This window comes from Notolepis coatsorum (assembly GCF_963971535.1).
Source record: "Notolepis coatsorum genome assembly, chromosome: 10".
NCBI lineage: Eukaryota > Metazoa > Chordata > Actinopteri > Aulopiformes > Paralepididae > Notolepis > Notolepis coatsorum.
The window spans coordinates 58,858,323-58,882,649 of NC_140174.1; the positions used below are offsets into that span (position 1 = coordinate 58,858,323).

The 24,327-nt window shown below is 44.7% G+C and overlaps 2 protein-coding genes across 2 annotated transcripts in view; one reads left to right on the forward strand and one right to left on the reverse strand.

Moving 5' to 3' along the window:
• LOC311235155 (PDZ domain-containing protein 7-like) overlaps window positions 1-19,071 on the forward strand; it is a 44,289-nt gene extending 25,218 nt beyond the window's left edge. Inside the window, exons 9-18 of the mRNA XM_084322513.1 lie at window positions 2,228-2,451; window positions 10,261-10,410; window positions 11,160-11,272; window positions 11,681-11,772; window positions 13,205-13,296; window positions 13,480-13,551; window positions 13,951-14,436; window positions 14,545-14,673; window positions 15,779-15,879; window positions 16,230-19,071. Coding sequence (XP_084178639.1) covers window positions 2,228-2,451; window positions 10,261-10,410; window positions 11,160-11,272; window positions 11,681-11,772; window positions 13,205-13,296; window positions 13,480-13,551; window positions 13,951-14,436; window positions 14,545-14,673; window positions 15,779-15,879; window positions 16,230-16,373 — 1,603 coding nt within the window. The 3' untranslated portion in view covers window positions 16,374-19,071. The remainder of the gene's footprint in view (window positions 1-2,227; window positions 2,452-10,260; window positions 10,411-11,159; window positions 11,273-11,680; window positions 11,773-13,204; window positions 13,297-13,479; window positions 13,552-13,950; window positions 14,437-14,544; window positions 14,674-15,778; window positions 15,880-16,229) is intronic.
• Window positions 19,072-19,767: 696 nt separating this feature from the next.
• Window positions 19,768-24,327, reverse strand: part of LOC311236143 (leucine zipper putative tumor suppressor 2 homolog) — a 145,231-nt gene continuing 140,671 nt past the window's right edge. Inside the window, exon 7 of the mRNA XM_084323765.1 lies at window positions 19,768-23,481. Coding sequence (XP_084179891.1) covers window positions 22,774-23,481 — 708 coding nt within the window. The 3' untranslated portion in view covers window positions 19,768-22,773. The remainder of the gene's footprint in view (window positions 23,482-24,327) is intronic.

A 24,327-nucleotide genomic window follows, 5' to 3' on the forward strand; every position in this document is an offset into this window, starting at 1 on the left:
TTAGTAGAAGACTAGGTTGTTGACTGACAGCGTAAGCCTCTAAGTACTGAGGGAGCCGTCGTTCGCGCTGCGGGTGTTGGTTAGGAGGATCGTTTCGTGGAGTGTTCATCATAGGCCATTTCAATATTAATAACACTATATTAATATTACACTAATTACCTCCGGCTCGAAGGACCAATTGTAACTGAGGGGTACAATTCCCTGACTGTATTACTAGATATGATACTTACTACCACTACCTTTGTACTTAATATTCGGCCACCCAGTACACGGCATAAATATATTATCATGAACACTCTCACGTAGATGAAACGGATCCAACACAAATGTACGAAGTCGAAACAGGTCTTTATTTCTACACAGCGATGGTGTGTAGAACAAGCACTTAATCACTTAATTACATTTATGAATTGAAATAGTATGCACTTTTATGGCAAAGAGTATTCGTCGGTATATCAATAGAGAATGTCCAATCTCTGAAGGCGCAGGTGGTAAATATACGACCTGGAATAGTTAAGGAATAACAGCAATGATACTTTAATGATTATATACTAGATACACTAGAGGGGGTTAATCCGGTCGCTTGTAAGCCGACAGGAGTAGGAAGGGGGGGGGGGGTAGAATCCGGCTGCCTCGTCCGGCCAAGGGTATCCCAGGTGAACCCACTGTAGTGCCGTTCAATGCGCCGGCGATCCTTGGACCACAGATGAAAGCAGGTGGACTCTTTGTGGGCCGGCGTCATCCGGTCCACGGAGGAGAGACGTGAAGCGACCTCGTCTTGCAGAGCGTCTCCTCACCTTGCGTCCTCTCCAGGGGGGGGGGTTCCAACACACGGCAGTGTCGGGGGTCTTTATCCATGGAATAATCAAAGTATACAAAGCATAATCCGTGCCTGGGAAGGCGGGCTGTCGTCGGTAGAATAATCCGGTATACAGGTCCACTCGCTCGTCGGCTCTGGGGCTCCTCGGGTGCAGCTTCACATGGGGTCAACCACCCTGGGTAAGCAGCCAGTTCTCTGCCCGAAACGATGGGGTACTGACTACGGTAGTATTCTCACCGCACGAAGCACTATATATTAACAGACTATTATTAGCTTAATAGACTACGTCCAACTCGACGATATAGTGCCAAATATGACTATTCAAATATTAATATACACGATGTCTCAATACCGATGGTAGGCGAACTTGGCCTTACTCCCACACGTGGCGTCACGGGGAGGCTTTACGTCTGTGACTCTATTGGAGGGTAAGAAACTGGACTGAAAAGAAAGTCCTACTTTAGTAGCGCAGTATATATACGCACTATGAACAAATAGTCCCATTAGTGGTGCGGTAGCCAGATTCCTACGCGGAACTAGGACTTGTTCGTACATGTGGAGCGGTACGTTTGAACTGGGTCTGAGGGGTATGGCAGCCTGGCACCAAGGTCTCGACCAATAGTAGAATGGAGACTATTATGGGATGTTCAGTAGGCTAGAATGGATATTCAATGCATATTGTACAAGGAATATACAAGGGATATCAGGGAATATTAGAGAATATACAAATACAATTAAATATATATATATAAATAAATATATATATTCGGTTTAATCTGGCCTTTCACAACAATATGAGTAAAGGTAGCACCGGTTAGTTTACTTCCTGTTTGACAGTGGAACGTCATCCAAGTAGGAGTGTGAGTTGACCCTGCCCCACATCACATAGCCAATAGAGAGCTTGTCTCATCAACTGGCAGAGGCAGCTAGTTGCTGAGACAAGTGGCTCCCAGTGGACTGCCAGTTGGCCACACTTGGGTCATCAAAAAGGGACCTTGTTATCACTCAGGCATTGGGAGTCAGCGGTACCTCCGGCTTGGTCAGTCGTCCCTACTAACACAATTGGCAGTGTTAGCGGGTGGGAAGCCGGTGGTTGCAAACCGCGACTCCTACTGGTCGGTCAGGGCGCCTGTTCAGCAGGGAGGGGATCTGGGGGAAATAGCGTGAACCTATGCACGCGTTACGTACCCCCAGGGAAACTCCTCGCTGTCAGGTGAAAAGAAGCGGCTGGCAACTCCACATGTATCAGAGGAGGCATGTGGTAGTTCTACACCCTCCCCAGGCTGACAGTGGGGCAATGCGCACAACGACCAGGAAGGGAATTGGTATAATGACTAAAATTGGGATGTGTGAAAAATACAGTAGTCCCAAAACATTTTCAAACCGATTTTGATCCTTTTATCCCAGGTTTGGGTCCGAACGAACAGAGACTGCCATGCAGACCGACCAGGCTGGCCAGATGGGCACAGACTTCAGCCGCAGCCTGGGTCCCACCACCTTCTTCCAGGACACCGTCATCAGGGCAGAGGGGGGCAGGGAGAGCAGAGAGTCCCATAAGACAGCCGTCCTCCTGGCCCTCAGCAAACCCAGCCGGCCCATAAGCAGATCACAGAGCCAGGTCACTGTAGCAGGTGAGGGGAACACAATGAAGCCTAAAAGTACTTGTGACGGCAAGTAGGCTTGTGACGGGAATGTTGCAGGTTCGACTCCTCAAAATTGAGCGTGGAAATCTGGATGGGGGCGGGGGGGTGTTATGCCCTCAACAATTACTGCCACCAACTGCTACATTGAAGCTGCCCAGTGGCCAACACTGTCAGGAATGTGGTTTTGCTGCAGGGCAACTGCTAGGTGTTAATGTGTGTAACTGTGTGGGTGTTAATGTGTGTAACTGCTCGAGATGGGTACCGAATCCGGTACTTTTAAGGGTATCGACCGAATCACATCGGTACTACCGAGTACCGATTCACGTGAGATCCACCGGTGCCACATTTCGGTCATGCAAAAAAAAAAGTAAGTCCGATGACGTCAACGGCGCTGCGCCGCTGCTGAATCAGGACCACCGCTGCTATGAACTAGACTACCCCGCGAATAATAATATTTATTATTATTATTATGATTATATATTTTTTCATTCCATTTGAGCTGTGGGGGTGCTTAAAGTCTGAAGGAGTCGACTGAAGGCTTCTTGTCCTCTGTGAAAGCATGCAATTGGTCCACCAGATGGATACATCTTGATATTTGTCTAGTGTGTTCATTAGACAGGTGAAAATCCTCTTTCTGTGCCCGTTTTCTTAGGCAGTTAGCCTCGCTGGTATGCGTGCCATTAGCGTTAGCCACGCTTATAGGCCTCTTTGCTTTTGGAAAGAGTGACAAAAAAAATTATGTATGCCAATATAAGAGGTTGGCAGTCGACTACGGCTTATTTCGATTGATTAGTCGACTATTCGACTAGTCGTGGTCAGCCCTAGTAATTTGTAATCATATTTGTTATTTGACTTGCCACAAATCTCACCCCACTTATTGTCTAGTGATTGATTCCGTATTTACAGGTGAAGACTGACCTGAGGAACAGGCTGCAGGGAGACCATCTGGCCGCTTGTATGCATCTCTGTATAAATGTTCCCTCGCGTCCCTCGCGTGAATGATTATTATGCATAAATAGTAGGAAACATGTATAGGAAATTACTAGTTTTAGTTTAGTTTTTGTAAATATTGCCTTGAAATAGAGAAGCTGAAAAAGGTAGCAGGATGTAGCATTCAATATAAAGAAATTATATTGTCAACAGATATGGTCGAAAAACAAACAATGTTTTAAATTTAATTGTAGATACACTATTGTAGTTACAATTTCTTTAATTGAATTAACTTAAACTAGAAAAGTAAATACAACATAAATTAACAATGTAACTTACAGTTTACAGAAGGACAGTTTCCTTCTGAAGCACAACTTAAGAAATGTCTCATCCTTCCAGTCGGGACCATTTGTCACCTAGTGAGAGGTTCCAGAGCTCAAGCAAACCCCCACCAATTGGTACAGGGCTTGTATTTTGGTTTTGCTCTTCTCGTTCTTTGTTATGCTATTGTATGCTATTGTTATGCAAATACAAGTAGCCAGCTGAGTACCGGTACTTGGCGCACGGCACGACGAGTCGAGTGAAAGTTGTGAACGCATTTTTGTGTGCAAGTGCGTGCATGTGCGTGTGCGTGCTTCTGCTCAGAAAAGTGGTGGAACGGCGTGGTACCGCGTGGCATGAGCACTGCACCCCTGCTTCTCAGGTGTAACGTGCTGTTGTAGTGTTATGATTTGTGTATGTTAGACAGTTAGTATGTTCTATGTATCTACTGTATGTCTATGTTTTCTATTTATATTATCTATTAAATCATCTATATCTATGTTCAATACAAATAGTGTACTTTATTTTATTTTTTTCCTACTTTTTCTCCTCCTTTTTCTATGATTTTTCTCCCATCCCAATTTCCTCTCGTGTCAATTCACCCTCCCCTGTCCTGATCGTTGCTCGCATGTGCCCCCCACTGGCCGGTCGTAGGGAGGATAGAAGCCCATCACATGTCCCCTCCGATACATGTGGAGGCAGCCAGTCACTTCTTTTCACTTGCCAGCGCGGACTCTCATTGGCGAGGCTCACACTGCCCCCGCCATTTCCTGTCTTTGCTGTGCAGGCCTGACCGACCTGTAGGAGTCGACCAGACTACCACCCATCGACTCCCCTCCCGCTGACTCTGCCAATTGAGCCAGTATGACGGCCGGCCCAAGCCGGAGGCAACGCTGACAGCCGGATTCGAGACCGGTGTCTCTTGCGTTGGTGACGAGCGCAATGTCCGCTGCGCCACCCAGCCGCCCTTAACACATTCTCTGCCACCATTTTGATCATCCTAAACCATTCTCTGCCAGTACTGTAAGTCTACCTTCTTTGCAGGGCTATAACTTTTTAAATTGTATTGCTAAATTGACATTACTATGGCCCATTCAACATCGATTAGCTATCGTTCAGGATGTAGGAACGTTTTACTTTTTCATTCACACATTCATACGAAAATACCGTCTAGAGTATAAATATGTTTTTATCGTTTTCTGCAGTATTTCCTAGAACGTGAGATATAGACATAAATGCATATATTAGATTATCAAATGCCGTTTGATACCGATCAACGTTATATTAAAAACGGGGGGGGATCGTTTATAATTCCGTGACCGACGTTAAATGATTTATATAGTATGGGTGATATATAGATCAGAGCAGTTTGTATAGAAAATGATAAAGAAAAACGCTGAAACTCACGGCAGCTTCCTCGTAGCGTTGAACGATGAGAGTGGAGCAAACAGATCCCAGTTATGTGATGTGGATCAATGCGATCCAGTTCCGGTTTGTATAATACGAATATACGCCCAAATCATGTGGATTATTGAGTTATGGCAAAGATTCATATCCACGGTGTGTGTCTTGAGTCCAGGGACGATAAACGAGTGGCCGGACGGAATAGGGAGACGCACCGGTATCACAAGAGATCCACTTCCGGTTGCAACTCGCAGATCAGCCACCAGGTGGCAGTATTGAAGCGTTGCAGAGTTGTGATGGCTCCCGCAGCATATGACAAGGCTCCGTGAGTGAAATATGAATACCATGACGAAAATATGAAATATGAACTTGAAACACGCCGTACGCCGTTATTGGCAGAATTCGCATGAACTTGAAACCCGCCGTACAACGTGATTGGCGGGAAAAGTGTTAATGTAAAAGTGTTGAGGCATGTCATTAATCTTGACATTTACCCTGATTACAACTACACTGCAAAAAATGTAATCTTATCAAGTGAAAATATCTTGTATTTGGTACAATGAATCCAATATTGAGTAGAATTATCTTGAATGATCTTATCCCACTGGCAGATCATTTAGCTTTTTCCCCCCTGATTTTGGTCAATTTAATCTTGTTTTAAGATAACAAGATTAACATTTTCTTAAAAAAGATTAAATGGACCAAAACCAAGAAAAAATAAGCAAAATTATCTGCCAGTGGAATAAGATAATTAAAGATAATTCTACTCAATATTGGACTTATTGTATCAAATACAAGATATTTTCACTTGATAAGATTTCATTTTTTTCAGTGTACAAATATGCAGCTACCTGGGCCTCCAGAGCACTTCTAGTGTCAGCGGACACACCAAAAACACCCTAGCAAATTCACACACACATGACTCCATGAACATGAATAATCTCGAACAATTCTAAGGTAGTTTCAAGTAATTTCTCCGGCAGCGTGCGCTAATATGTATTCCGGTGGCACGTGCGCACGCACAAATATGGATTCCGGAAGCATGCGCGCAGCACAGCACTGCCGTTGAATTTCTTTTCAGGGGAAACACTGAAGTCTGCTGCACGTTCATGTCAACGTTCACGCGCACAATACACGCTTACCTAGGATTTGACTTGATTCAACAACAAAGCAGTCGGGGCAATGGCAAGCCGAAAACTGTCGCAAGTGTGGTTACACTTTACAAAGCTAGATGCAGACGCTTGCTTCAATATTATGTATATATTAACAAATTGTTCTAAAAAAATAATAATGATAATAAATTATTTGAAGTTTGGACACATTTTGTACAGAAAAAAGGTACCGTTGGGTACCGGTATCGATTCACAGGTGAACGGTACCCAACCCTAGTAACTGCTAGGTGTTAATGTGTGTAACTGCTAGGTGTTAATGTGTGTAACTGTGTGTTACGGTTTTACCTTCACAATCCTCTCTGTTTCCCTCACACACCCCGTGTCTGTCTTTAACCCTGTGTCTGTCCCATTCACTCCCTGCACTTCGGCGCACGCTCTACAAAAGGCACAGCTGATAATCATCACGCTGATGGATGGAGACTCCACACCTGCCTTCTAATCACCACACCACCTACAAGAGGACCAGGATCTCCATGCATCAGCGTCAGATCTTCATTTATTGACGGCCTGCTTCAACCCCCTGCTTCCCCCCGGTCACGGATACCCACCCGCCAGGCTCAAGACACACACACACTGCACTGGAGTGCGTTCACTTTTTGCAACATATTATTAAATGCCCTTCAGGGTTGAACTTTCCTCTGTTTCTCGTGTTGTGCATTTGAGCCTACCTGTAACCGGTTCCTAACAGAAGATCTGATCATGGAAACAGGCTCAGCCAACACGGGGGACTCGACGACACAGGCGTCTCTACAGGCTCAGGCAGGATTCCTTGCTGACCATGGGCGCTTGCTTCGTGATGCCTCCACTGCCATCCAAGCCTTGAACGATCGACTACAGGCCCAGGAGACTCTCCAGAAGGGGGGCACCATTCAGATGAGGGATCTCCTGTCAGCTATCCAGGTACTGTCGGGGCAGGTGGCCACACTCACGCTGTCACCTACTCCTCCCACCGCTTCTGCTCAGTCCCCAGTGTCACCACCCTCCGCTGCCCCGTCTCACACTCATCCAACCGGTCAGTCCCATGAACCAAGTCTCGCCAGCCCCCCGCACCTTTGACGGTAAATTCACTAAATTCCGTGGTTTCCTTCTCCAATGTGAGTTAATTTTTGTTCATCAACCCAATACGTTTTTTTCTCCCGCATCCCCTGTGGCCTACCTAACTAACCTCACCACTGGTTACGCTTTAAGTTGGGCTCAGTCTACCCTTAGCGCCTGCCCCGACCTACTCAACGACTATGCTACTTTTCTATCAGAGTCCATGCCCCTTCCGTGGAGTTCCTGGGGTTTATCATGGAGGGCGGACAGACTCGGCATGACCCCAAGAAGATCCAGGCTGTCATTGAGTGGAACCAACCTACCACCCGGAAACAGTTACAGTCCTTCCTCGGCTCCGCCAACTGCGATTCATTCGGGACTATAGTCTGGTGGCCGCTCCTCTCACGGCACTCACCTCCTCCCTGCTTACCTTCGTCTGGACACCTGCAGCCAGTGCCGCCTTCACGGACCTTAAAGCTCGATTCACGTTGGCGCCGGTCCTAGTCAACCCTGATCCCTCGAGACCCTTCATCGTGGAGGTTGATGCCTCCGACACAGGAATCGGGGGTGTACTCTCTCAGGCATCTACTGACCAGAAGATGCACCCCTGCGCATTCTACTCCCGTTGCTACACCCCCCGCCGAGGCCAATTACGACATTGGGAACCGTGAGCTGCTAGCTGTCGTGGAGGCGTTCCAGGAGTGGCGGCACTGGCTGGAGGCCGCCAAACACCCCATCACCGTCTGGTCGGATCACAAGAACCTGACGTACATCAGATCGGCCAGACGGTTGACCTCACGCCAGGCTCGCTGGGCGCTCTTCCTGGGACGTTTCAATTGTACCATCACCTTCCACCCAGGATCTCAAAACGTCAAGGCCGACTCACTGTCTCGACTTCATGCCGTGGAGGAGGATACAACCACTCCGGACACCATCCTTCCCTCGAGGCAGTGGTTTGGAGGGCCCAGCGCACTCAGCCTGATCCCCGGACTGGCCCCTCAGGGCGTTTGTTCGTTCCGGAAGCTGTCAGGATCGAGGTCATGCAGTGGGGCCATGCTAGCCGGTTCGCTTGCCATCCTGGGGCACGTAGAACGTTATATTTTCTACACCGACGGTTCTGGTGGCCTACTATGGCCGCAGACGTCAGAGAGCTCGTCTCTGCCTGCCCTACCTGCACACGGAACAAGACGTCCCATCGCCCTCCATCAGGCCTGCTGCAGCCTCTCCCCGTGCCCAGTTTTCCGTTTCTCGAAGTCAGTTCGACTGATAGCCCTGGCAAAGCTCCCGACCGCCACAGAGACAGCGGAACTACTAACCACCCACGTCTTCCGTCTGTACGGCTTTCTTCAGGATGTGGTGTCTGACCGTGGCCCCCAGTTCACGTCCAAGGTTTGGCAAGCTTTTTGTGTGGGGATTGGGGCCACGGTCAGTCTCACGTCCAGCTACCATCCCCAGTCCAATGGACAGGCTGAGAGGGCTAATCAAAGCATGGAGTCAGCTCTTCGCTGCATGTCTTCTCTCCACCCCTCGTCCTGGAGCAAGGACCTGCCCAGGGTTGAGTACTCGCTGAATGCAATGGTCAACGACTCCACCGGCCGGTCGCCATTTGAGTGCTCCCTAGGATACCAGCCACCTCTACTCCCCTTCCAGGAGACTGAGGCGTCAGTACCATCAGTTCAGGCCCACCTCCACCGCTGTCGTCAGATCTGGAACTCGGTGTGCTCTGCACTGCTCCACGCCACTGCACGGACCACCCAGAGCGCCAACCGGCGTGGATCTCCGGCCCCGGAGTACCAGGTCGGCCAACAGGTCCGGAGGCTCCTAAAGGTTCGTCGCCAGGGCTTCCAATACCTGGTGGTTTGGGAGGGTTATGGACCAGAGGAACGGAGTTGGATTCCCAGATCATGTCTCCAGGGGGGGGGGGGGGGGGGACGGGTGGGTCCTGTTACGGTTTCACCTGCACAATCCTCTCTGTCTCCCTCACACACCCCTGTCTGTCTCTAACCCTATGTCTGTCCCATTCACTCCCTGCACTTCGGCACACACTCTATGGGCACGCAAAAGGCACAGCTGATAATCATCACGCTGATTCCACACCTGCCGTCTAATCACCACACCACCTACAAGAGGACCAGGATCTCCATTCATCAGCGCCAGATCTTCATTTATTGATGGCCTGCTTCCCCCCGGTCACGGATACCCACCCGCCAGGCTCAAGACACACACACACTGCACTGGAGTGCGTTAACTTTTTGCAACATATTATTAAATGCCCATTGAATTTTCCTCTGTTTCTCGTGTCGTGCATTTGAGCCTACCTGTAACCGGTTCCTAACAACTCAAACTGTGAAATGTGTATGTGAAAAAGCACATACTGTACATGCTCTGAAACATCTTCCCTCGATGGATAAAGGTTTTTAATATAACTCTGTTATGTGTTACACATGCGCTCCCATCTCCCACCTTCTGTCACACTCTTCACTGAAGGCCATTTTTACATTACAGATATCTGTTAACTGCAAGTCACTGTATTAGATTAGGCCACTGCTTACAGTTATTATCACAAGCCTAATGCAAACCCAGCAACACATATCTGTTATCATGCACTGTGTCAATGCGTTCTATTATTAAGTCAAGTCAAGAGTTTTATTTGTCACGGCATACAGGGCATACAGTGAAATGCGGGTGGTCATGCCCGCAGCGATTGTGCAATAATACAAGTAATAAGAATAAGACATGTATAATGTACATAAAGTTTAAAATACATAAAGACATGCTAAGGTCCTGCAATACAGTGTTAAGCTACAGATGAGGCACTGGGTCTTATGTACACTACTATACAATACTATACTATATATCCTTATGCTATCTTGCTATATCCATCTATTGCTATACAAGAATTAATGTTAATATCTTGTTTCCTGTCCCGCCACAGAGGTCAAGCAGAAGAAGGATAAAAAGCAGCAGAAAGGAAAGGACCCGGAGGAGAAGAGCACCCTGCAGCGCTCCAAGACCTTCGTCAATCTGCTGTTCAGAGGGCGCAAGAGAGATGCCTCCAGGGGGCGCTCCAAGTCCTCCTCCAGAGGTAGAACACATTATTCTGTGCTCTCAGTTGATGTCACAGCTCTTGTATTCCTGCACGCATCATTTTGTGTCCCTCCTATTAAACTTGTAACTGATTTTAATTTGGGCACACAGAACGGGGCAAGTGAATGCAACCTGTATTCATTTGCATTTGTAGTCAGCAGGTGTAGTCTATATTTGTGGATACTGTAAAATGTCAGCAGGCGCAGTCTATATTTGTGGATACTGTTAACATTTGGGCAGGTACAGTCTATATTTGTGGACACTAACATTTCAGCAGGGACAGTCTATATATGTGGATAGTGGATACTGTAATATTTAAGCAGGTGCAGTCTATATTGGTGGATACTGTACCATTTCAACAGGGACAGTCTATATTTGTGGTTACTATAACATTTCAGCAAGTGCAGTCTATATTTATAGATACTGTAACATTTCTGCAGGCACAGTATATTTGTGGATACTGTAATATTTCTGCAGGAACAGTCTATATTTGTGGACACACTAACATTTCAGCAGGGACGGTCTATATTTGTGGATACTGTAACATTTCGACAGTCTATATTTGTGGATACTGTTTGGCAGGTGCAATATATGTGTGGACACTGGTAACATTTCTGCAGGAACAGTCTATATTTGTGGATACTGAAACATGTCTGCCCCCCCCCCCCCCCCCAATATATAGTTTACCAGCCCTAACAGAGTCATTACTATACATTATTATGGATGCGTTCACATTTAAATGTCTAGATGGGGATCGTGGACAGCGGCCGAACCCAGAGCTGCTGGGCGTGGTGGAGGATATGGCTCGCAGGCTGCTGACCGACGAGGAAGTGGATGTTGTCATGAAGACCTGCAGGAGGGTAAATTAAATACCCTGAACCACTGATAGACAAGAGTTTATGTCATATACGTTTCATTGGTATGATGGTAAATACCCAGAACCACTGATGACACAGGTTTAGGTCAAAATAAAATGTTCATTGGCATGAGGGTAAATACAGTAGGCTGGCCCAGAATCTGCACTTTATTGATGACTTTATTCTGGTTTATTGACCATTTGTTTGTATTATGTTGTAATTGATGTGCTCTTTACAATGCTTACCGTCATTGTGTTGCTGTGTCAAAACACCCATCAGTGTATTTTAAGTTCTGTGCCATATTCCAAGTATTACTCCCCCAATATGAGAAGTTGTGTTCTGTCAGGTCTACAAAAGCCAAACTCGTTCTTTCATCAAATATTACCATCCAAGCTGTCCTTGCTCTTGCAGTATGTGATGGAGCATTCAGTGGAGTACCTGGTGCACCACCTGCTGGCCGTGTTGGACAGACCTGAGAAGCTGCTGCTGCTGAGGGAGGTCAGGTAAGGACCAGGAGGAAAACAGCAGGAGGTGATCATTGGCCACTCCTCCAGAGCGGGAGGTGATCATTAGCCACTCCTCCAGAGAGGGAGGTGATCATTAGCCACTCCTCCAGAGCGGGAGGTGATCATTAGCCACTCCTCCAGAGAGGGAGGTGATCATTAGCCACTCCTCCAAAGAGGGAGGTGATCATTAGCCACTCCTCCAGAGCAGCAGGTGATCATTCGGGTAAGATGGGGCTTTCCCAGGCCAGAGCCAGGACCCTGCTCCCGCCAACCAAGTCTGTAATACAAGACTGATATCAGAATACAGTTATTTGAAACTAGGTTATACCACACTGACCTATATATAGGGTTATACAGTAGCTCAGATGATAAGTACATTATAAATTATGTACAGTAGGCAACAAGAAACAAAAAGATACAAATCAGATAATATAATTTTGAGGGATGTTCAGTTATATAATAAGTAAAGCCACAGCCCAGTCTTCATACCCCGTTGTCAAACTCCTCTTCCTCTTTTCTTCTAGGGCAAGACCCCTAAACTGACTGATTACACACCACAGATCCCCATTTGACGAGATATTTAGCTTTTTAGATTATGTTTTATATAGAATTCTATGTCTGTACTGTAGATGAGGAGATCATTAGAGGAGAGAGTGAAACCTATGACCATAATTCTGAAATTGTGTTCCTTATAGATTCAATTATAGTGAAATTAATTTAGCTATAGGGACCCCCTGGAACCTCTTCACAGACCTCTGGGGGCCCCCGGACCCCACCTTCAGAACTACTGTTCTAGGGTATAGGGAGAAAGAGGGGAGGGGCTGTGAATGGGGGCAGTAAGAAGTATAGAATATTCAAAGATAAGCAGCTAGTTGAGGGATTGTGGATTCACTAGGATTAGTCCCTCAAATCCAAATACTTGATGACAAGACATTTAAAGGGACACTTCACCAAAAATACAATGTAGATCTATTTTGCACATAATCTCAAATCCCAAAAACTCTAAACCGTTTTGCACACATTCATTTAGTTTGAGAGTAATTGAGTTTGAATATGACCACCAGTGATGTCATCGGGGACATTGAATCCTTGTATTGTTTTAATTACAGCTCAATGAAAGGATAAGGTAGCCATCCCTATAAGACAAGGTATTGTTATTTTTCATCTACATCATTTCATGGAGCTGTAATTAACACAACACAAGCATTCAATGTCCCCAATGACATCACTGGTGGCCATATTGAAACGAATTTACTCTACTGTCAAACTAAAAGAATGTGCGCAAAACGGTTGAGAGTTTTTGGATGTGCATGAGATGATTATGTGCAAAATAAATCAGCATTGTTTTTTGGTGAAGTGGCCCTTTTACGGTTAAAAACGGCTGTAATCTAATACAGGATTGCAGAGTAAATACCTCCATGTTCCTCAGGATGCTGATAGCCCCGTCTGACCTGGGGACCTTCAACAACATGGTCGCCCCTTTCGAAGTGGAGGCATATGAGATCCTCAAGTACCGCTCACGTGAGTATGATATTTCTACACATTCCTGAAAACGCTGATGCTTGCGCTCTACATTCGTTTTGTGTTCTGTACACCAGCTGTTCTGTACATATTTTCTGATCCTCAGATCAGAAATTGGAAACATTTTAAATTTTTTGGAAACCATGTTCTGGAAGCTATTTTACAGTTCTCTGTGTGTTTTAGTCAGAACTCCTCCTCTGCGCTCCCCTACATCCGGACGAGCACCCAAACGGCATCTCATCACCCCCATCCCAGGTCAGAATGGTAGCTTCCATCTGAATTAGAGGATTACATTTTAGTATTTAATTTTTTGGTGCACAATATAAACTGCTCTCTGTGGAGTTCAAACATATCCAATAAGTATATCCAACTCCAATAACCTTCCAAATCAAGGCAGCAATGTGATTTTTTTTATTATCTTATATTCTCTTAAGAAATCATATTTGTCTTGAAACAATTGAAAAGAATCTGCAAACATGGTAAAATGTCAAGGATTTTCACAAAAGAAGCGACAATATCTTGAAACACATTGAATGGTCTCATTCCATTGGCAGGTTTTTAAGACTTGAAACAACATGAAGACATACAACTCTCAAAAAGAGTTCATACGGTGCATCAGAAACTAAGCTAACATTGGGACACTGTCTCCTACAGACTACCAAGGAGGCTTTCAGCTGCACAGCGCCGCAGAGGTGGAGAGGGAGTGCCACCTGCTGGAGGAACTGGAGAAGCTGCGTCTGTCCGGGCCACGCTCCACCAGGGAGAGGCCCCACACCTCCAGAGCCTTCACCCCTCTGCTGGACGTCCCGGTGGACGGGTACAACACAGATTCCAGAGACCCCAGACCCCCCTCCGCGAGCCCCATGGTCCCCAACTGGCTGCTGGCCCACCACTCCGACTTGCACGCCCCTCCCAGATCAGACATTGGTACGATCCGCTCCGTCCACTTTGACAACGTCTCATTGCACTCTGCTTCGGACAAGGGAGATACCATCTCGAAGAGGGGGAGGTCCCCGTTTAAAAACGGGCATTCCAAGGGGAAAAAGGAGAAAAGCGCAGAGAGGAATAAAGACACTATATTCACACTGCAGAGTGCTAATCGTAGGGGCAGACCGCCACTGGCACAGGTGTTCCGGTCAGGTGGTCTGGACGCTGACACAACGGTGTTCCGGTCAGGTGGTCTGGACGCTGACACACAGGTGTTCCGGTCAGGTGGTCTGGACGCTGACACACAGGTGTTCCGGTCAGGTGGTCTGGACACCGACACACGGGTGAACGGACACCAGGGTCCCTCTGAGAACGGACTCAATGGATCCGCCCCAGTCCAGGAGTACGAGCTCAAAACAGTCAGCATCTCCAAGACCAAACAGTCATTAGGTAAAAAAGATATTATAATATAATAATATATTATAATTATATCAAATGTATATGAATATACAGGAATCTTTCTTGATGACGATGGTGTGGAGAAATCAAACAATTTCAGCAACTTCACAGAATGATTAGTGTTACAGTGACAACATGGCCACTCACACACGAACAACAGACAGCAGACTATATGTATTCCATACATTCAGTATTACTGTATATGTATATAGTTTCATACATTCAGTACTATATTATGTATATAGTTCCATACATTCAGTATTATATTATGTATATAGTTCCATACATTCATTACTATATATTAGTGCTGTCAGGCGATTAAAAAAAGTAATCTAATTAATTACAGGATTTGTAATGAATTAATCTAATTAATCGCATTTTAATCACATAACCATTTTATGCCTGATATTCTATATTCTATAATCATATTTCAAATTGCATGTGTCTGGATGGCAGAATTCAGTACTGTATCTACAAAACCTTCTGTTTAATCATCTTCCATCTACTAATTTGCTTAGATTTTTCAGATCTGGTCAATTTGAGCATGGTGTTATTCACAGTCAAAGATTTAAATTTTTTTTTTATTGATATTCTCATTTGGTTCATTACAATTTACTCAAAATAAAATTTTCATTCAATCAATCACCACGCAGATTGATTGAATGAAAATGTTATTAACAGATTGCAGAATGGGTACAATACAGTACGGCTCAATACACACAATTGTTAAGGGGATGCAGACCAGAGAAATACTTTCGTCTTGTTTACATCAGGGTCCCCCATTTTCAATTCATAATGAATTGTAAGTAAGGGTACAATTTGCACCGTGCAATCCATTCTTTGTGGATCTAGCCCACAGTATTTCTGACACTGGGAATACATTCCCTGAGATTGAATAAAATATTGACATTAAACTATCCCCATTTTGCTGGGGATCCCCTGGAAACCCCTCAAGGACCCCTCCCCGGACCCCACGTTAGGAACCCCTGCTATATACTGTACTATACTATCAGATACAGTACCATACTATCATATTTTAGCTGCAGGTTGTGAGTCCTGTAGTTTAACATGAGAATATTGTGCTGCTCTGCTCCAGGCATCAGCATATCTGGTGGGATGGAGTCTAAAGTGCAGCCGGTGGTGAAAATAGAAAAGATATTTCCTGGAGGAGCCGCCTCCACCTCTGAAGTCCTGAAGGTATACCATGACAACCACACACCCTCACCAGACTGTGTGTGTGTGTGTGTAAGAGCCATAGGATTCTGTTCATTCTAAGATTAAATCGCTCTTCTTAATAATTTAGACAACTGTGTCTGTGTGAGTAAGAGCCATAGGATTCTGTTAATCCTAAAATTAAATCTCTCTTTAATAATTTAGACGTCTGTGTGTGTCCGTCTTATCCATATTATGTGTTCGTATGAGTAGGAGAGATAGCAGCCTGTTTCACACGAATTCACTGGTCTTGTGGACACTGGATAACAATGTGTGTGTGTGTATGTGACCTAACTGTTGAGTAGGTTAACCCTCCTCTCCCGCCTCCTCTCCAGGCTGGGTTCGAGCTGGTGTCGGTGGACGGGATGTCCCTGCAGAGCGTCACCCACCAGCACGCCGTCGACATCATCCGCAAAGCCTTCAGCAACAAGGCCAAAGACCCCATGGTGTTCATGGTCAAAGTCCCCAAACACCCGTGACCAGGACGCTGACCCGACCCGAAAAGAACCTTGGATGGAAGTCTTGGGTATTTCGGTGCAAACTGTCTGAGGCCCGGTGCTTCTTCGCTCCGAGGATGACGGCACAGAGGCGACAGGGGAGCGGGGCTCTGACCACAGATCTGATCGGGGAACAGTTTCGCTACTAATGGTGAATGTCTGGAAAGGGAGAAGGCACTAAGAAGGTCCTCTGTAGCTCAACAGGGAGAGCTTGGCACTCACACTGCCAGGGTTGTGGGGTTTTATACCCATCAGAGCCACCCATATTATAAATGTCTATACTAATGATACTGTAAAGTGCTTTGGATTAAATATGTCTTGTGAAAATTACATTGACATTACACGTGACAATTACAAAAAGGTCTGGATCGCACCCAGGTAGACCGCCATACAAGTCATTGACCTGGTCTACACTGATGAAGAGGGGCTGGGACAACAGGCCAGAGAAGATGGTTTTCGTGGGCTGCAAAGAGTCGGTACCCTGGCCTGCTGTCAGAGAACATGTCTCTCTCCCCCTTACAATGGGCTGCACACAGAGGAGTGAGTTTATTTGCGATTGTCTGTGTTGATCAGAGATCGGTCAGGTGATGACATGGATTTACTACAGGGCAAAAGTGGGACATTATTGGGGAAACGCAGGAAAACTGGGACCTGAATTACAAATAAACAGGAGTTGTAGGTAAAAAGAAAAAAGCCTAATATTCTGAATAAAGAAAATCACATACCTGGTACTACTGTACCTAATACTACTGGAGCCAGACGATCAATGTGTTTGTTGCTTCACCATATGAGGTTCAAGAGCCAACGAATGCTTATCTTCGTACTTCCTTTTATGTCAAACATAATATTTATGACTTTGGTCTTGTGTAGCTCAATGTGCAGACCCTCCCGCTGGAGACCACCTAAACGAAACAATACTGTAACAGTGAAATCATTCAGTAAATATGATCACATAGTACAAAAAGATATTTTATACTAGTATATAGACATTTTATGGAGCTGCAGTGCATCCCGCTGTTGTTGAATTATTAAATGTGCAGGGCAGGCTAATAAGTGCAAAGTGTAACCCGAGTGCCTTCCAGAAACCCTGCGGACTGAACATGTAGAGTCTGACGCCATGAGGGGAGTTGGCCTGGAGACGAGGAGAAGAGGCCGGTTCTTCACCGTGACGCGCTCCACGGCCTAGGAAGGTTCAGTCAATATTTGTGTACGGGAGCTACTCCCAAAGCCAGAATCCCAGGGAAGTAAGACTCAGAACTGTGTGATATCATCAGGTATAAGCTGCTCTTTTGACAATGAACGGGGAGACTGATTGTGTGGAGCCACAGAATGTTTGTTTTATTTTTACATCCAAATGAGTTTTATTCTAATAGTAGTGTTCTCTCAGTCCTGAAACAGAACATGTACCTGTGTACTATTAACATTCCCCTGGGTTCTCTCAGAGTAATCTAGGCTACCTTACACCATCTTCACCAATGGATTGTCTATGGAGCAGCTTCATGCTTTAATATACCTGATGACATCACACATTTGAGTTTTAGCACTCTAGTTTGTGGATTTGGGAGAGAGCCGTTTGTGTTTACCAATATTTCTGGACTGTCTTAGACCATGGGGATTATTAAATTGGGTGTAGTAAATCAACTGTAAGGGGATAATTGTAATTGTTAGGGTAGTTATACCAGACTGTCTCTGGTTATACACTTGAGGGCGTTGGGCAGTGTACAGTAGATTCAGGCAACAAAGTGAGACAAAAACCATGTAACGGTACCTCAGAAATCTGAAATGTTTCCTGGCAACAAATTGTTTTTCTAAGATTAAATCTTCTGGCAGCTCCTTAGACACTGTTGCCCGTCAGTCAGGAGACATTCCCTGGTGTTTCACTGCCCTACGGATGCATTTTAGACGCGCAGGCCACGTGGCTAAATGTGATCTTTTATTTGCATTTGTTTTATAATATTGGTCTATAAATGTCTGTCTCTGTAACAACAGCTCAGTCTGCAGGCCAGTATCTTTGGCCCCACATTTCCCTTTTAAGAAATAAAATGGATCGGAAGAAGAAATTATTTGGCCAGATAAACTAAATTAAATTCCTTATCATATTTTGAGAATATGATACTGCATAGGTTCAATAACCTGCCCAGTACCTTGCTGTAACATTAATATCTTATCTTAACAATACTTATTTATTTAATTTGACTCTCTACTTTGTGTATATTCATATAATTTCACATATGAAGAGTTTGACTTGTAGATTTACTTAATTTTTTATTTCACTTTATTCCTTTACTTTCTTGGCCCATGGTAACTCAAAATTCAGGGCTGTTTTACTCCATTGTCAGTCCTTGCATCAAAAGGTCTGACAAATAAATGTATATTCAATCCAAAAATACATCTTCAATCCAATAAATCTAGGAGTGGGGCAACAAGTGTTTTCAAACTGAAATCGCAGACTGTGCCTTTAAACAGCATTAAAGAGATCATCTGTACCAAACACTGTCAGAAAAATTTGATTTGGTTTACATCTGTAAATCCAGTTAATGATACATTCTCTCAACAAGTAATATGGGGGTATTAACCTACTACCCTTAAGCCGTGTGTATGTTATATCCGATTATAAAACGGACAATATCAGCTACTGTGCATGTTGTACGTACTGTAGATCAAACTATACAAGTTGCCATCTGAATAAAAGACCAAGCCAGATCAGATTGTTTTAAATTGTGTTTAGTTGCAAGAACTATGTATCTGATAAAGTGTAACTGATTATTTTTACTGCAATGCTCAATGTTCAAAGTCTAAAAGATTAAATTAAATTTAAGTGTAAAATGTTTGTGTAGTAGTCTCATTGATGAGTTTCAAGGTCCATTAGTTTGAAGCCTGTTGAGTTGGGAATTAAAGCAGCAGTAGGCAAACTTCTGAGAAATTAGCAAGAGTGAGTTTACCCAGCAAAAATAGAGCACGCTCTCCATCACTTTTCAAGCCCATGCATTGAAAACAAAAGGTTTTCCACAGACTCCCAGAGGCACCAGCAGCTTTAAGCTGAAATAATAAAGACGAATAATAAACATTTCCCAGCCTCTGATCGGCAGGTAGTTTTACGATGCGACCTCGGGAACACCACTGCCAAAAACATCTGATTGGCCAAAAACAACAGCTCCCTGCATCAATAACCAAGATGTTTTTGGCCTGCCAAGTGGCGTTCCCGGGGTCTGTGGAAAACCTTTGTGGGGCGTGCATGGGCTCAAAAAGTTAAGCAGAGCTGGGCAGGTAAACTCACTCTTACCAATTTCTCCGAAGTCGCCTACTGCAGCTTTAAAGCCGGCATGAAGAGAGTCCCATCAGGTAGGAAATCGAAAAAGCTCCTGAAACGCAACTGTTCATTTCCTCATTCTTTTTTATTAAAAACATAGTAAGTAGGTACAAGAAATCTACAACATGAAAAATATACATTTAATGTCTTCATACAAATACTGTGGATTAAAAAATTATAATATACTGAAGAACCAGGGAAAGCGTTCACACACAATAACTAATATACAGGTGTTGTACTGAAGGAGCAGAAGAGGACGTGTTGCTTTGGTCTATTCACAGTGGCTATGTTTTGAAATAGATAACATCTCTGTAAGAAATATCTTATACCTCACCATATATGATGTTTCAGTTATTAGGGATCATATACAATGAAGGATTAACGAATAAACAGCAACAGAGGGATATAAAGTGTCTTGCTTTTTCTTTCTTTTTTTGCAAAGGGGTATGTCTTTGTACTGTATAGAGAAGTAAATACATATGAGAGACAGATACTCTACTATAGGACTATAGGAGTTAATGGAAAGATAACAGTCATGTCATGGTCAAACTAATTCGACTTGTCTTTTGTCTTTTACAAAAAGCACTTCCACAAGCGGTTATTAGTGTGGAATACAAACATTGATCAAGAGTAAACAAAACCCATACAGAGCATTCCATGTCGTAGTCGCTTATTCTAATAATAGAAAAGTATATTCTCTTTACAATAATAGATGGAAAAGCCTTTATATGGGGTGTGCTTTAGTGATATTTTACCATTTCCTTCAATATACAATATATGTTTTGCAGGCAAAAGTATAGTACTTTTTTGTGAGAGAAAACGTAGTTACTGTATAATGCACTTGTATAAAATGCCCAGGGGACTTCTGGTAACATCAAAGAAATTCCTTCTTGGCAAATGAACCTCAGGGGCATTCAAAGCAAAATGATTCAATTAGCCAGATAATAACTCTTCACAAAGTAATTCTTCTCTCATTATAAAACGACACTTAAGTTATTGAGTTTTGTAGAGGAGTAATTGACCTATCTCTAAACCCTGCCCTCTTTTCTTGATCCTCCAATCACAACTGCTGCTTCTGAAGGATCCCGAAAAGAGGGCGGGGTTTGAGGTGGGTCAATAGCGCTCTTTGAAATACCCAGTCTGTATCGTAGAGAATGACATGCCACACAACTCCTCGCCATTATTTAGTTAGGGAACAAGGAAGTACACATTCCTTGTGGAACTCTCGTTTACATGCCATTCACAGTTATTTCAAGAAAAGCTTGAGTAAATCCTTGTGTCGTATCAAATATGGATCAGCGTGACATGTGGATGGTTGCCAAGCTAACACACTGGCCACCATTGTAAACAACAGGAAATCCAACAAAATAAATATTACTGGTTAATCTAGCTTACTAACACAATATTAGCCATGTTACCCTGCTAGCTAAGAAAAGCTTTAACATTACAGCCTACCCCATTTTAGTGTTATTTGTTTCAGTTTGAATGGTTTATCCATCAAGATCAACTCCAGGATATGTTTTAATTTGGTTGTACTGTATGTGATTCCTCCATATTCTGGTTGTTTGATAATGTGAACAATAAACATACGTTTTATATATCCAGAAGTGATCCATATTTCACGGCCCGCTGTCCATATTTAATATGACACCTGTGTGTGTTGAAGAAGCATGTTGACTGTAGATGGATATTAACAGTCAGACTAATGAGCACTGTTTGGACAGAGACGGTGGAAGAACAATGCTGAAGATGTGAAGACCGCACACACACTCCTGCAGTTAAAAGACATTTATTGGAAATGTCAATGGAAAAGATAGTGTATAGACGTAAACAAAACATTTCTGATAATGCCTGGGGACCGTTTGTGTACTTCTTAAAACATAATACAAATGTTGGGTGGGACAACTCTTATTATTGTGTAGAAACAACAAGAAACACCCTTTATTCAATGTGTAAAACATTTTGATTGTATTATTAATTTATTATTTATTTTATTTTACCTTTGTGAACCTGTTTTTGAAGTTAATTAATATTTTGTTTGGGGCAGGGTTATGGGAGGGGGAACAGGGTGAAAATGTTTGCAGAGTATTGCTCTGCTGATATACCTGTAATTTGCAAACCAAAACCCAATAAGGCCTTATGACTGGGTGTAAACTCAGTCATACTTTATTGACCATGGTTCACTGGGTAATTGAATTGTATCTTTTAGCATCATCTCTCTTTAGATAAACACACCATAGACCTACACGTATGCATTACTACAGAGAGGTCACAGGGGGGAAAAGAGAGGCTGAATAGGGTAGGGGTTCGTAAAGGCTACAATGGACATATATATGTTTGTAAATGTTTTACTTCTGCAGCTTTGGAACTACATTTAAGAAATATAGTCAATAGTCTTAAATATCACTCTCTCAAGAGTTGGACTCTTAAAAACACATGGGTGCTCTTGTCATGTTGGGGGACAAAGTAGGTTGTGACCCACTTTGGATCCCAAACGATACTTCCAAGAAACCAGGGAACTGGGTAAAATTGCCCATAGACGCTGATCTGTTGTAATGCAATTTCCTCACTATGGTTTCTGATTCCTAGCTATAATCTCTAGGCCCTTCTCAAAGGAACAAACATCAACAGACATATTAGTGGAAGGTTTGAAGGCAGGGATGACCTACTAACTACTAAAAGAGGCTGTTGGCATCCCATAAGAACTCCTCAGAGACTAGTGTAGCAGAAACTATGGCTTACACTGCAGTCTCAGGTCTGCCACACAACCCCCTCCTCCTCCCAGTCCGTGAGGCTGATCTGGGCCTGTATTCACAAAGTGGGAGTACTGATCTACGGTAAGACCAAATCAGGTCTAAAAGACACATCGTCCTGGTCACTGACACCAGATCAGCACTCTTACTCTGGCAAACTTTGTGAATAATGGCCCTGATGTTCTTTTCATTGCCGTCTAAACATGAAAATAGCCCCACAGTGGATTTCACTTTTTACCTGTTTAGACAGTAGTTAGTGGAGATCGGACCACGTGGAGCTGACAGTGTAAGTCCAGAGAAGCAGCGGGACACTGGAGGATCAGATCTCAGTGGCGGCGATCTCGTCGAAGTTGATCTCGTTCCCACTGCCCTCGTCTTCCTCTCTGTTCTCCAGTTCCTGACTGAGCTCCCTCAGAACCCGCTCCAGCTCTCGGTTCCTGCGGTACATCTGCACGTAGTTCTGCTGGAGCTGCTTCTGGTACTGGATCACCTTGTCCTTCTCCTCCTGCCAGACCCGGCGCTCATCCTCAAAGCCGCCCCCCTGCTCCTCGGCCCGCTGCCGCTCGAAGGCCAGCTCGGCTCTCATCCGGTCCATCTGCGCCCTGGTGCTCTGCAGAGCCTCCCCGCCCGCCTGCCGCTGGGCTTTGGCCTCGTCGCTCTCGTAGGCCAGGAGGTGCTCCTCCGCCTCCCGGAACACCTGACACTGGCGGTTCCCCGGGCCCTGATTGGCCAGAGCATCTCTGAGGCGGGTGGACTCCTCCTCCAGCCGGCCCACCTTCTCCCGGAGGAGCTCCGCCTCGCTCTTCCGCCGCTGCAGCTCATTCTCGCAAACCTCCAGCTCCAGGGTGCGTGTGCGGCCGGTGCCGTGGGCGTCCTGGAGCAGGGCCTGGGTGTTGGTCAGCTCGCCGCGGCTCTCCCTCAGCTGGCCACGCAGGGAGACGATCTCCCCGACGCGCTGGGACAGCTCCCCCTGCACCTCCTTCAGCTGCTGCTTCAGCAGGGAGATCTCCCCAGACTTCTGACACACCTGGTGGGAGGGAGAAGCAGAGGCACACTCAGGACAACTATTCAGCAGTATCATTATAGCAGGAGGAATGCATTGTCTTTTGTTGCTTTGGTCTACAATCAGCCAATGGGACCTTATAAAAGAAGCCATATGATTCAAGTTAGAAGCAGCTGTATAATTCTTAATAAAAAAAATAAAAAAATAAAAATAACATTTGTCTTAACTCCTTCAGCGCCAATCACGGAAGTAGTCGGGTTAACTCGCCATCGCTTGAGCGCCAATCACGAGAAAAGTCGGGTTTTAATCGCTATTTCTTTTATTCGCTATTGCCATTCATAATTAAATCGGGGCAGCCTGTGCATACTGTTCTGAATGTGTCTGAGCTGGCAGACGGTCAGGCAACTCACTGACAATCGACAGTGTTATTAGATCCATAGCTATAATATTTCATATATTTTAAGCACTCGCAAGTTTGGCTTTCTCCCCATTGAACAAAGTGCTGGCATTCTACCCAGAAGGTAAACGACCCCTAGCGCTGAATGAGTTAACACATTCTGCGCCATAAACGAGTTAACTCGTTATTGGCCGCCATGCGTTGAGCGCCAGAAACGAGTTAACTCATTTTTGGGATTGTTATTTCATTTATTCACTATATCTATTCATAATTCATAGCTGCAGCCTCCGGTATCCTCTTCAGAGCCTGTCTGAGCTGGCAGACGGTCAACACCGCCCTCTACTGCCAGGCGGAGCTATTGAATCTCATTGAAAATGGGTTGGTGTGTTTTAGGAGGCGATCTGAGCCGGGCGGGTTTTGCATTACATCTCTTTGCATCTCTTTTGCATTACATCAGATACAAGGTAAGAAGA